The sequence below is a fragment of the Bombina bombina genome, chromosome 5 (assembly GCF_027579735.1).
Source record: "Bombina bombina isolate aBomBom1 chromosome 5, aBomBom1.pri, whole genome shotgun sequence".
Taxonomy (NCBI): domain Eukaryota; kingdom Metazoa; phylum Chordata; class Amphibia; order Anura; family Bombinatoridae; genus Bombina; species Bombina bombina.
The window spans coordinates 513,949,861-513,965,155 of NC_069503.1; the positions used below are offsets into that span (position 1 = coordinate 513,949,861).

Below are 15,295 nucleotides of genomic sequence, written 5' to 3' on the forward strand. Positions count from 1 at the left end.
TAGGAACTCTTAGAACCCCTTCAGTGACAGGTAGGTACATTCTTGCTTTTTTTATCCCAGATAAAGTCAAAGATCTTATTTTGTAACGAAGGTAAAAAGCCTTTAGGTAGGGGGATGGGGAGGGTCTGCAGCAGGCACAATAACCTTGGAAGGATATTCATCATAATGGAATTGATCCTACCTACCCAAGAAATGTTTTTTGATCTCCAAGAGGAGAGGTCTGCAATAATGATTTTATTGTAAACCTTCATAATTCGTTTTTAACATTTCTTGTGTAGTGGAGGCTATGAAGACTCCCAAATATTTTAGATTTTTTACTTGGAGATGGAAGGGACATATCTTTGTGAGCAGGGAAAGATGATGTTTATCACAGTGTATAGTTAGCATTTCAGATTTAGATTTGTGAATAAGAAAGTTTGAGGCATGATGAAATTTGTCAAATTCTTAGTTAAGGATAGAAGAGAGAGGGTTTGTGACAAAAAATAGCATGTCATCTGTGTATAATAGTAGTTTGTGTATGGAATTGTTTATCTGGATACCTGAAATATCGTTATTAGTTCTAATAGTAATTGCTAGGGTTTCAATTATGCATGCAAAGAGCAATGCAGATAGAGGACACACCTGTCTGATGCCATTAGATATTTGAAATAGTTCTGATATTAAACTATTGACTAAGTTGGGGGCATAAACATTAATCAATGTTACTAGTATAAGATAACACCCTGTTTTATCTTTATATTTTTTAATAAGAGTGAATGGGATAGCCCTTTAGAGTTAGCTGTAATGAAATTCAGATATTTATTTATGTGCGTCATTTGGGTTTAGGGGGAGAGAAGTGTCCCATATTAGTGTCATGGTAGAGAGGAGGATGTGTGGAACATAGACATTTGTGAGGAGGCTGGGAGTCAAAAATAGGTCCAGTTAAAAAAAGGGGTGTATACCATTCCAAAACAATATGGAATACGTTTAGGATAAGACAAGAGAAAAATAAAAAAAAACAAGTAAATAACAATGAAAATAAATTCAATGAACAATAACTAAGTCAAATATCATGACTGTAGGTTGGGGAAATGCTCAGCGTAGACTTCAGATAGTTTGAAAGTAAAAGGAAGTTATTAAATTATCGTTAGCAGTTGTCCAGACCCAGACTTAGTGAATATAAGACTACAGATCTATAACAAAACATTAGTAATGTGCAGCTACATAACTCAATACAAATACCACAAAGTCTTGTATGTTTAAATTACTCTCAAACAAATGAGATAACAGTTTACATGTCACAGTCCAGAACGAAAAAGATAAGTATAATAGACCATTAGCATTATATTGATGATCTGGCCTTATATATATGATTAATGGAAAGAACTCACCCGAAAGATTGTCTTTCAAGTCGTAACTTCTGTGTTATCCTTCTCATTTGCTGGAGTAGGTTTTACTTTTCTTTTCTTAATGTTGACTTTTGTCCATCATTATGGTCTAGTCTCTAATGGTTGAGTGTTGTACGATGTAGAGCCCCGTAGTGAGACATCCGATAGTTAGGGAGCTTGGAAGGTTATGCTCAAAGCTTTTGAGATCATTTCCAGGTCTTCCAAGGATTTGTAGGTGATTGATTGACCTTCGTGCGCAATGTGCAGGCTAAAGGGGAAGCCCCATCTGGACTTTTCTTGAAGCACTTTAGTAATGAAGCAGACCTCCTTGCGTTTCTGAATCGTAAACAGGGCTCAAGTCCAAATATACTTGAAGGCGATGATCCAGGTAAAGAATGGTCTGAGATTTTCTATCTTGTTGCCAGAAACTTCTATATGACGTCTCTAGGCGGAGAGTTTGAGGAGGGTAGGGGTCTGAGTGTTCTATGAGCTCTATTCAGATCCATGTATGGACCCTGGGGATCTTGAGGTAAGAATTTAAAGAGGCCTTGCAAATAGTGATGCATGTCTGTGAATGTGACGATTTCCGGTATGCCTCTAATTAGCAGGTTATTGCATCTCCCCCTATTGTCCAGATCCTCCATTTTATCTTGTAGGGTTTTAATTTGTGAACTAGTAATGTTGGCGTGTGTAGAAAGATTGTCATACAGCGAGTTAAGAGAGTCTTGCGATTCCTCAACGTATTCAATGTGATGTCCTAGGTCTTTCATGTCCCTTTTCATGTTGACCAGTTCAAATGTGATTAAGGATTTAAGGGCATCAAAGTTTGCTTTAGTAGGCAGGTTAGCAATATTATCTTTGAGCTCTTGAACATAATCTTCAGACATAGAAGCTGGTAAGGGTGTGTCTTCTGTAGAGCTTCTGGAGTTCTGTGTATGCTCCGACATGTTCTGCGAGGAGGAATCTGAGCTTTGAAAAAAGCTACTTACAGATTTTAAGTTTGTGGATTGCTTTTTCTGATGTTTATCAGATTTAGGAGGCCTTCTGGACATTAAATAGATGAGAGAAGGGACCAGCAGCAATGAGTAGTAATTTAGGTCTAGAGTAGTTGAAGCGTGGTGACATGATATGAATTCTCTATGAGGTATTTTGCATGAGTATTAGCGTGGAGAATAGCCATATAAGATAATGGCCAATTTGTGCTGCTTATTCTGTGAATCTATAGCTGCTATAAATATAAGTAGGCCTGCTGTGGTTTTAGGCTGAAGCTTGTGACATGCAACTGCTTAGTAGTGCGCAAAGAGTTGGACTAGTTCAACATATTAAACATGCAAGACGTCTTGTAGTTAGGTTTGTGGATTTATATAAGTAGCTGATTTGGGTTCCGTTACACTCATTGCATACGTTAGGCAAAGCGTTTAGTGCTAGTAAAGCCTGACTTTTAGGCCGCTGTTGCGCAGTTTCTAAATATCTGATCACTACTTTTTTAAAGCAGTCAGAGGGGGATATTTATCAAAGGTCTGGTGGACCTGATCCGACAGTGCGGATCAGGTCCGCCAGACCTCGCTGAATGCGGAGAGCAATATGCTCTCTCCGTATTCAGTATTGCACCAGCAGCTCTTGTGAGCTGCTGTTGCAATGCCGCCCCCTGCAGGGGGTGTCAATCAACCCGATCGTACTTGATCGGATTGAATTGCAGCGATGCCTGTCTGCCTGCTCAGAGCAGGCGGACAGGTTATGGAGCAGGTTATCACCTTTCAGAAAGTTGCAGCAAGTTTAGGAAGGATTATACCTGAAGTGCTGTTGTTCCGGCAGCTTGCTTGTCCTCTGCATGTAACAGGTCTTTATCAGCATGAGTCCAGTCTGTTTAGAGCCAAGATGGCGGAAGGTGGAGGTAGATTTCCAGAAAAACGGCTGATATGTGTCGTAGTAAGATTCGCTCCTGAGCGGTTCTGTTCTTGAGGCAGTAAGGACCTTGAGGATTCAATTTGGGTCAAAAGTAATGACTTCCATCCCTTAAAAATTTAGAAGTCCCACGCTAGCAAAGAGCTTTAGACGCCTGCGGCCAGGCTCCGCCCCCCTGCCCATAATATTTTTTAGACAGCTTTCCTGTTATTTTTTCTTCTGGCACCTCTTACCCTAATGTTTCTCCTGCCTTTCCTTGTTCCTTCGGCCGAATGACTGGGGGGATAGGGGAAGTGGGAGGGATATTTATAGCCTTTGACTGGGTATCTTTGCCTCCTCCTGGTGGCCAGGTGTTGATAATCCCAACAGTAATGAATTAAGTCATGGGCTTTCCCTGCCAGGAAACAAAGGAATCTATCTGGTAAGCATAAATTTTGTTTGTATCGTTGGCAGTATCTTATACAATCAGACTCCTGTTGTTTCTTCAAAATCATGGTTGCAGAATCAATTTTCCAAAGAGTTCTCTTTCTCCTCAAACCAGAGTCTCTTTACTAGGTGTAATCAAACTCGACCTCAATGAGATCTCTTTCCTGGTGGATAGGTCACTAGTCCATTTCTCTTGGATCATTGTTTGTTCGTCCAACCTTGACTATTATCACAACAGACACAAATCTCTTGAGTTGTGGTGCAGTTTGGGTGCTCAAGAGAACACAACATGTTTGGTCTCCTAAGAAGGCAAAGCTACCAAAAAAATATTCTGTAACTCCGTGCAGGGCCATTCAGAGCTTTTTTTTCCCCCTGAAAAGAGAAGGGTATATACATTTTCAATAACAGTGGCTTATGTCTGTTATCAAGAGGGAATTTGTCTTGGGCAGAGAACAATCTATGTGCAATTGCTGCAGTTCATATTCCAGGACTAATCAATTGGTAAGCAGATTTTCTCAGTTTCCAATCCTTTCATCTTGGGAGTGTTCTCTTCATCTGGAGGTTTTTAACCAGGTTGTAGATTGGTGAGGTCCTCTATAGATAGACCTGATGGTTTATCGTTGCTCTAGTAGCTCCTAGTTTGTTTCATATTGCTTAAAGCTTTCCACCAATTTTTCTGCTGCCAACAGACATAGTTGGGATCAAGCAGTAACTGTCATCATTAAGGGGACATAAAACAAGTTTGGATAGACACAAAATATAATAATATGTACTTTAATTACTTTACCTGCAAATTTATACTGCAGTTCCTTGCCATTAAATCTTTATTTTAAGTTTCCGAATTGTACAGCTCTAACTTTCCCCACACAATTCCTTCTATGGCTATCTATATCCACTTTTGTTTTGGTAGAATGCAAGACATTAACACTCATTATCTGCTGGAGCATGCTTAGAAGCAAATAAGCTGCTGTGAACTCAGTTGAAATAGAATGCCTGTTTTTCTGATGCTAAACACTGATAAGGGGTAGGATCTAACTACTCCAGGCAGCATGGCTATGTAACTAATGTTGCTTATTTTTGAAAATTATTTTAAAATACTTGCCAGCAATTTAAAAAAAAATTTTTTTATGCAAACTATTTTTTACTTAATTAGCACTTTAAGGATATGCACAGATCTCAACCTGTTTTGTGGCACTTTAATTCTGGTTGCTCCAGCTTGGCCTCACAGAACTTGGTTTGCTGATCTGGTTCAAATATTCAGTTGTCCCTCGTGGTCTCTTCCACTGAGTCACAACCTTCTGTCACCGTTTTTATTTAATCAGGATCTCAGGTCTTTCAACTTGATGACTTGAAGATTGAATGTCTAATTTTAAGATAGAGAAGTTTTTTTTCTTATTCTTTAGTATAAAACCTTAATTCCAGCTTGTATACCTGTGACAAGAAAGATTTAGCACAAGGGTTGGAAGGTTTTTCTTGCCTGATGTAAAAATCAGGGTTTTTGCTGGCATTCTTTTAGAATTCCTAGAATTCTTAGAATTTTTTTTTAAGATTTCTTGAATAAAGGTTTCTCTGCTAGTTCTTTAAAGGGTCAGATTTTGGCTCTTAAGGTGTTGTTTCATAAGAAAATTGCTAAGCTTCCTGATGTTCAGAGCTTTATTCAAGCTTTAGTCAGGATTAAGCTGGTAATTAAACCAATTTCTTCTTCTTGGAACCTTTATTTGGTTTTAAGAGGTTTGCAGGGTTCTACAATTGGACCTATGCATAGTTTGGATATTCAGCTTCTGTCTTGGAAGGTTTTATTACTTTTAGCAATATCTTCTGCTAGAGGAGTTGTCCTTTCTTGTGAGTCTTCTAATATTTTTTAAAATATTTATTTATTATCAGTGACATTGACAGAAATTGAGTAATGGTATACAGACAATTATAAAGTAGTAGAAGGTATCTGAAAAATTGTATATTAAATACCAAAGTGTCCAAGCTGTTGGTAGATTAGGCAGTATTTTCTCACAGGGACTTTGTAAGCAAAAGCAATATCAGCTGAAGTTTCAGTTTAAACCAGTACATTTATTAACATCAGAAAACAAATAAAATCAAAACCTAAACCTAAAATGAAAAAAAGACAATAAAAGGATCTTATTTATGTAGTTGTCAAATTCACAAAATATTCAACATTAAGATCCATGGTTTAATATTTATAATCCAGGAGCCTCCAGCACTGATACCATTAAGCCTATTCATTAAAAATGTAACATCCATTTTCCCCTCAATTGAGTGTTTAGGATAAATTCTGTATTTCGTAAGGAGTAAAGAAGTTGTATTTGTAGGAGTTGTGGCTTGGATAAAGGTTTATCTGCTAGTTCTTTAAAGGGTCAGATTTTGGCTTTTAATGTGTTGTTTCATACTAAAATTGCAAAGCTGCCTGACATTCAGAGCTTTGTTTAAGCTTTAGTCAAGATTAAGCAGTTAATTAAACCAATTTCTTCTCCTTGGAACCTTTATTTGGTTTTAAGAGTGTTTCAGGGTTCTCCAACCTATGCATAGTTTGGATATTCAGCAGTGCCGGACTGCTAATAAAAAGCAGCCCTGGAAAAATTGTAGACAACCCTGTAATTGGTCAAAGCCATATATATATATATATATATATATATATATATATATATATATATATATATATATATACATATATACATACACATATATATATATATATATATATATATATATATTATAAAATATTTTATCATCAACTGCAGTTGTAACTAAATCCTCCAATTTATGTCTTTAGCATTTGCTGCTTTTTGTCCAAAACTGAGTGGTAGATTCTTTATTTTTATTTTTTCAAATGTGGTAAAAAAGAATCTTAGAATAAGAACGGCTGCCCTGCCCCTGTGTCACAGTTTTCAGTCACCAGATAGATGTAACACATATTTTTCACTTCACAGTCAACACGTGTCCTCATGAGCAAATTGGTGCAATTTAAGCCCCATGCACGGTGCATTCTAATTTCATTCTGACCCCCCCCCCCCCCCCCTGCCGCCCAGCTGCTACCCTGGCTCAGACCCCGACCCCGCCATCCTACCTCACTGCTGTCTGGCCCTGGTCTGGCCATCTGGGTGGGCGTCACTCACGTGGCTCATTGAGTCATGTGGCGCCAGGCATCCCCACGAGAGTTACCTCTCTCTCATTGCGGTATCAGCTTAGGCAGGCAGGAGGCAGCGCAGCTGCACAAGCGAGCTCCACGGCACACGCCACACCGTCCATTATTACACCTACGACACGCCCACAATGTTGCCGGCCTATCTCGAACTGCTTTACTTTCTCCACTCCTGAGTCCTCCAGCCAGACTCATGTGTGTGTGCGCATCGCATGTCGCCGCTTACTGTCAGTCTGTGTGTGCAGTGCTACACTTCTGCAGCTGCCCCAGCCCAGTCTCTGCCGGCCCTGATATTCAGCTTCTGTCTTGAAAGGTTTTATTACAATATCTTCTGCTAAAGGAGTTGTCTATGCTTTCTTGTGTCGCCTAATATTATTTTTCATCAGGAGAATTAAGTTTTAAGATCTTTTTACCTAAGAATTCTAAAGAGAGACTTCTGTGTAATTTGGATGTAATGATGGCCTTGAAATTCTATTTGCAAACGGCTAAGGATTTTAGACAAACTTCAAGTTTATTTGTTAATTTCTCTGTTTCTAGAAAAGGTCAACAGACCACAGTCATTAATTTAGCTTCCTGACTGAAGCGTTCTGGTTCGCAAGGTTTACTAATCGCATTACAGCTCATTCTACTAGATCAGATTCTACATCCTAGTCTTTTAAAAATGAGGCTTCTTTTGATCAAATTTGCAAGGCAGCAACTTGGTATTTTTTACATACCTTTACTAAGTTCTAACTTGTTGATGTTTTTGCCTCTGAAACAGCTTTTGTTAGGAAAGTCCTTCAGGCAGTAGTTTCTGGACAATAAATAAATATATATATATATATTATATAAATAAATAAATATATATATATATATATATGTCCCGCCCATATTACTCGTGTACGCCACAGCTTGGGTATTTGTTCCCAGGAGTAATGACTTGTGGACACTAACATAATTTATGCTTACCTGATAAATTCATTTATTTTATGATGGTGAGAGTCTATGAGGACCACCCATTTTTTTGTTAATTTTTGTTGTCACTTTTTTCTGGCGGCAGTTCTAGTTTGCACTCATTTTTCTTGCTTTGTACTTTCCTACATTTCTTCTTCAGTGAGTTGGGAAGGTTGAAGTGTTTTAGGAATCTTCATTTTCTTCCTAGTGGCCAGGAATGGATCTCCCTGGAGTAATGACTCTCACCATCATGAAAGAAATTAGTTTATCAGGTAAACATAAATTATTTTTGTTGTGCATGCACACATTTTTAATAAATACAACTATATCCTAGTTTAATTTAAAATAAATATAGCTAAGATCACACTAAATTTTCTTTTGTAAAATGATGATGGTTGAAATAGTTCCCACCTCCCATCTCTCTCATTGTTTTGTTCTTGGCCACGTAGGAGTTGGTTGAGAATAGAGGTGCTCCAGCTACTTGCTTATGGATTTAAATTTGGAAGTTCAGACCAATGTGAGACCCAGAGTTTCTGGGAATTATCATTCACAAAAAATACAGAAGAGAATCTTTACAGCAGCTGAATGATACAGAGCATAGGAATACCCTGTTATGTGCACAGTATTTCCTTATGGGACTGCCATAACTACTCTCCAGGTGTCGCATAGACTTGTCCTTAGCCTCCCCCTGAGGGACACAGGTATTTCCTACTGCAATCCTCTGTGGTACCCGTACCTGCACTAGATGGGCTCTCTACTGGATACTGCTGCAGCTGAATTGACAAGGATTTGACATGCCTGGTAAGCCTGTGGAGGGGTACTGCGTAAGGTGAGTGACTTTGCACAGCACACACACACAGCCCAGAGGCTATTTGTAGGTACTCTGACACAGGTACAGCATAGCCAGGAGACTTTGCTTGCTCTCCTCATGACACACTTTTTTCTTTTTTTTCAGGTCCCTACCTAACCTATTCTTATTAGGGACATAGCCAGGTAACACTCTTGCCCTTCACAGCCCTCTGGCAGCTCTGGGGAAATATTGATGGCACTTTATATAAAATTGGTGCCTGGCCCTTAAAGGGACACTGAACCCAAAAAAATGTCTTTCGTGATTTAGATAGAGCATGCAATTTTAAGGAACTTTTTAATTTACTCTTATTATCAATTTTTCTTAGTTCTCTTGCTATTGTTATTTGAAAAAGAAGGCATCTAAGCTAAGGAGCCAGCCAAATTTTGGTTCAGACCCTGAACAGCACTTGTTTATTGGTGGGTGAATTTATACACCAATCAGCAAGAACAACCCAGGTTGTTCACCAAAATGGGCCAGCATCTAAACTTACATTCTTGCTTTTCAAATAAAGATACCAAGAGAATGAAGAAAATTTGATAATAGGAGTAAATTAGAAAGCTGCTTAAAATTGCATGCTCTATCTGAATCACAAAAGAAAAAATGTGGCTTCAGTGTCCCTTTAAAGAAGATCGCTGACTGCTCAGTGCAGTTAGATGATCAATATAGGAAACTCTGGTTAGGCAGGGGAGCAAGTTTTTACGAGTGAAAAGTATTTATTATGCTTGGTGGACATTATACATTTTTATTACACTCAAAATTGTTTTTTAAACTTTCTCTGTTTTTACTTTGTTTTAACGTATATATAAGTTTTTATTGTTATTGTTGTTATTATTTTAGGATTCATCAGGAAAAACTAGTTCTGATATCTGGACTGATTCCTTTTGTCCTTCCAGAGATCTGGAGTTTTGTTCTCTTTGAATCACAGTCCTCCTCATTGTCCAGCGGTCTGGTCTCATGTTTCAAAAAATCCTTTAGCGTCAAGGGTTTTAATACAATTTGTTCATTGTCCAAAGGGACTTAAATTCATGTCCTACATTTAACAGCCTTAAACATAGTTGTCTGGGTTCCCACTTTTATGATGGGAACAATCCACACAATCTCTCTCTTGGTGGACAAAAAGACTTGGGGCATCCTTCCTTTGTCAGTCATGGGCTATTGTGCTGATGGACGCCAGTCTCTCAGGCTGGTGCCTGGGATTCTCAAAGAGCGCACAAAGTCTGGCCTTGACGAGGGTTTGATTCCTAAAAAGTCAAGTTTCTGTTTTATTTGCACTTATTACATAGAAAGTTAACTAATCTTCCTGATGTTCAGAATTCTGTCCATTCGCTGGTTAAGAGTTAGGCCAGTTGGGAGTCTTAATTCTCCACACTGGAATTTTAATTTAGTGCTTTCCGTATTACAAGGTCCTCCTTTTGAACTGATGCATTCCGTTGATATAAAACTTTTATCTTGGAAAGTACTTTTCCTATTAGCATTCTCCTCAGCTAGGAGTATTTCTGGGTTGTCAACCTTCTCATGTGATTCTCTGTTTTTCATTATTCACAAAGATAAGGCTGTACTTCATACAAAATATGATTTTCTTTCAAAGATTGTTTCGGCGGTAAACCTCAATCAGGAAATTGTTGTTATTTCATTGTGTCTAGATTCTGCTAGCTCTAAGGAGCGGCTATTACATAAGCTTGATGTAGTCAGGGCTTTGAAGTTCCATCTTCAAGCTACTAAAGGAATAACCACAATCTTCTAGTTTGGTTGTACACTGCTCGTAAGGGGGAAAAGGCTACTTAGCTCAAACAAGTGATCCACAAGGCTTACTTGGTGGGCGGGAAAGTTGCCTCCCAAATGTATCACAGCCCATTCTACAAGAGCAGTTGCAACTTTGTGGGCTTTTAAAAATGATGTATCTTTAGAGCAGATTTGCAATGCTGCAATATGGTCTTATCTGCATACATTTTCCAAATGTTATAGCTTTGATGTTTTTGCTTCTTCGCAAGCAGTTTTTAGTAGGAAAGTCCTTCAGGCCGCAGTGTTGGCTAAATAGGAACTACCAGAAAAATTGACCCATTTTTCTGTAACATAGACCATCTGCTTGGTTATTAATCCCATATGTTATGGAGAACTGTGGACCATGATCATTTTATGAAAGAAAATAAAATGTATGCTTACCTGATAAATTATTTTTTTTGCAATGATGATGGTCCACAGACCCCGGTCGTATACATTGTTGGGCGACAGTTCTAATGACACCTCTACAAATGCTACTTTGTTCTGTTGTTATGGAGGACTGTGGACCAACATCATTCCGAAAAAAATTAATTTATCATGTAAGCATAAATTATTATTTTTCCTTTTGATTGGGCAATCCAAATGTAAGAAAACCAGATGTCCCTGATTGATCAAATACAAATAACTTAATTCTGCAAATTTAATAGACAGTATTTGTCTGGTTGCAGATTGAAATGAGGGTCATTTGACTACTAGCTAGTTTAAATGTTTAATACATTTACTAATGGCTCTATCCAGCCTATCCAGCTTTACCAGTTCCTATGCTTTTCAATGCATCTGATTCACTAAAGCTTAATCATCTCTCCACTCTTTTCTTTATTGAATTGTTTACATAAAATAACATAGGAACTAGAGAAACTGGAGTGCCTGATGAAGCTCCTTGAGTTGGATAGGCTGGAGTGATCCTGAGCAAATTTTCCCACTGATAGACTACTATAACTGTTGATTTGCCCTGGAAGACTGTTTATAGTCTAGCAATAATAATGTTCTAGTAAGAGTTATTGATGACATTCTGTTTTACACTGTATAAATGTTCTATATTTAGTATGGAGACAGCTGAAGTGCCAAATATTTAGATTGTGAATCGCAGTTAATCAAACCTTATTATTTAGCATTTATAGCATTCCAGTACTTGGAAAGTTTAAGTTGGTGGATAAATCATTGTAAAACCATAAATATTTTAATTTCATTATTTTTTTTTCATTATCCTCAACTTCTCTTAGAACAGAAGGATAATTCTCTTTTTCTCTAACACATAACACATCTTCTTGTATTATAGTCTTTTTTTTTTCCAACTAAGGAAAGCCTTCATTTTTCAGAAATTAATCCTATTGTCTAGTTAAAAAAAAATAATCTGTGTGTGTGTATTATATATATATATATATATATATATATATATATATATATATATATATATATATATATATATATATACACATACACACATACTTTTATCTGTGTCACTGAGTTGAGGTTGGTCATTTCCTCTGACTCTTTTTAATAGTTGCTGTTGTGATTAGAAGTTTGACGGAGTTGGACCTCATCATGATGTGTTGTGCCAGGGTTGATGTTTACTATCCAGCTTGCCTTTTAAACACCTTCCAGGTGTTCTCAACTTGTGAATGCCATTTTATTATAATTTATTTCTCTATGATATGTCATATTATACAATTAGGCTTCCTCTTCTGTTTCTTTCTAGTGGTAGTAAGAGTCCTCAAATTCCTATTCTTGCAAATGGGAAATACACCACCTGGCCACCAGGAGGAGGCAAAGACACCCCAAACAGAGCATTCATAATCCCTCCCACTTCCCGTACCCTCTCAGTAGTTCTTTGCCTCTTCATGGAGGTAGGCAGAGATCAGAGGGTTAAGCATTTTTCTGTGGGGGTATAGTAAAAGGTTTGAGTATTTACGCCATTACTCTGCAGGGGATTTTAAATCAGTGGGCCTGTTAGAATTGAATTACCTCAGGTTGGACAATTGGCTTATAGTTTTTTTGATAATAACAAATGTATGTTTTGCAAGACACAGGTAATCTGTCCTCCTGCTCAACTATGTAATGCATGTTTAACTTCTGTGCTCCAGTCTCATTCTGGGGGCCCTACCACTCTAATTCTTGTGGACTCTCAGCGTGGGTATTAGTTTCCCATTAGTAAGAATAGGAATTTGTGGACTCAAAGTACCATTAGAAAGAAAATATGATTTATGCTTATGAGAGTCCAAGACCCCGCCCTGTATACATTGGTGGTGGTGGTGGCGGCGGCAGTCTATTGGCACCTCGTTACCCCTTTTTCTCTTTACTTTCCTTATCCTCAGTTTGAACTACTGGGAGGGTAGGGGAAGTGGGAGGGATTTTGAATGCTCGGTTTTGGGTGTCTTTGTCTCCTCCTGGTGGCCAGGTGGTGTATTTCCCATTAGTAAGAATAGGAATTCCTGTACTCTCACTACCAAGAAAATGATTTATCTTGTAAGCATAAATTATATTATTTTCTTTTTTTACAGAGTGATTTATTTAAGAGGTGCGCTAGACCTCATCATGGAGCTAGACTTATATAAAACCAAAAAATATTATTTTGTTATTCAGACAGAGCATACAGTTTTAAAAAAAGTCTCCAATTTATTTATATTTTTAAATTAGCTTTGTTCCAATGGTTTTCTTTGTTGAAGAGATACCTAGGTAGTTGTCTGGGGCTCTACATGGCAGGAAATAGTGCTGCCATCTAGTGCTCTTGCAAATGAATAACATTCTTGCAAAACTGCTTCCATATTAAAGGGACAGTTCACCCAAAAACTTTCTCCCCTTTAAATTATTCCCAATGATCCTTTTTACCTGCTAGAGTGTATTAAATTGGTTGCAAGTAGCTCCTTTACTCATATTTCAGCATTTGAAATAGCTGATTTAGCTTGTGGTTTCCCAACCTATACTGAAAGTTTTGATACTGACGTATACGCTATTGACAAGCCTAAGTAAACACAGCCAGCAGAAGAGATTACACCCTCAGTGGGGGCATGATAGTTAAGTAATAAAATTATAATTTTCCATTGTTCTCTCTATGTATTGAGCTTTGGTGTTCCAGACAAATATAAGATAAGGAAGCAAGTCTGTGTACATGAAAGTGATAACATAATGAGATCTGATATTACCTGAAGCTCAACCCATTGTAATAGGCTGTGGTTTCAAAACACAAAACCAGCTACTTCAGATACACAAATAAACCCGAAAATGCAATTTCTCAAATATTTTATACTCTGCAGTTGGTATAACAAGTCATTTAAAATACATGTATGGATAAACAATTTTACAGTGTACTGTCCCTTTAAGCTTTAGAAATGCTTTTCAACAAAAAGGTACCAAGAGAACAAAGAAACATTTATAATAGAAGTAAATGAGAAAGAAGTTTAAAATCGCATGCTCTATATGAATCATTAAAGGGACATTAAACACTAAATACATGCTAGATAGAATGATACATTCAAAGAAAAGATTAGTCCATGACTAACATGTAGATGTATTTTTTAAAGTTTCATTAGTTGTTTAAAAAGTGACAAAATAAGTGTAAAGTTTTAGTGTCTATAAAACACTGGGAGCTGCCATGTTGTAACTTGTGTTACCTTCTCTGCTGTGGCCAATTAGAGACAGTTATAAATAGGTCACTAGAGTGTGCAGCCAATGGCTGTGCTGGATTTAACAAAGTTCTGCACTTCCATTTCTAACAGGAACTGAAAAGCTCACAATTTCAGAATGGAATTGCAGACAAAGAGAACAAAATAAATAATGAAAGTATATTGCAGAGCTGTTTTATTATATACAATTTATCATTTTATATTACCATCTCAAAGTGTTTAATGTCCCTTTAAAGATAATTTGGGTTTCATGTCACTTTAAATTTCTACCTTGTGGATTATTGTACACCGACCTTTGTATAAAATTGTTTTTACGGCTCTTTAAAATTGTGTGTCTGGTAACTCAACATTCTGGATGGCTCCTATGTTTTATATATATTTGCCAACCCCTGGCTTATATTACCTTTGATCTTCATTTAATATAAATGTGTTTCTTTTATTGTAGAACGCTATAGGATTCAGAGTGAACAGTTTGAAGACCTCTGGCTTATAACGAGAGAGCTTGTTTTGCGTTTCGAGGAATATTTTCAGAAGCAAGGAGTCAAAGACTTCACGTGTTCTTTTTCAGGCCCATTGCCCCTGCAAGAATATTTTGAACTAATTGACCAGCATTTTGAGGTATGTTGCAGAACTGATCTGTTTACAGGTGTACTAGTAAAAGTATTAAATGTCAGCGTATTATTTAATTGATGGTTATATAAATAAATATGTGATTTTTTTGTTGTTAAAATATTATTTAGCCCAATTCCAAGGTAAGCATGACAAATATTGTAATATGGAGGGAAAATATGAATATAACATTGCCAGTATTTCTGTAAAATAGGATGCAAACATTAAAAGAAACATAGCAACATTGATTTTGGCAGCATATAACCAGATGGTCTATTTATTCTGTCAGCTTTTCTTTTTGAAGAATATTAAACTATATATATATGTACCAATTAAGCACTGCATTGCAACATACATTTTTTTAAAACCATTTAACTATGTCAGTTTGTTTGCACAATTTAAAAAGGCTTTGCAGATCAAAAAACAGTTAGAGGGACATGAAACCCAAAACAATATTTCATGAATCAGATACAACATACAATTTTAAATAACTTTCCAATTTACTTTTATTATCTAATTTGCTTCATTCTCTTGGTATTCTTTGTTGAAGGAGCAGCAATGCACTACTGGGAGCTAGCTGAGGGCTAATGAGAAGAGGCATATATGTGCAGCCACCGATCAGTAGCTTCTGGCCCTACCTAGGTAT

General features: G+C 37.1%; 1 protein-coding gene across 1 annotated transcript in view; it reads left to right on the top strand.

Moving 5' to 3' along the window:
* The window catches only part of BBS9 (Bardet-Biedl syndrome 9), a 1,102,055-nt gene that overhangs the window by 621,115 nt on the left and 465,645 nt on the right, over positions 1-15,295 (top strand). The window contains exon 18 of the mRNA XM_053714434.1: positions 14,486-14,658. Within this exon, the coding sequence (XP_053570409.1) occupies positions 14,486-14,658 (173 nt within the window). The remainder of the gene's footprint in view (positions 1-14,485; positions 14,659-15,295) is intronic.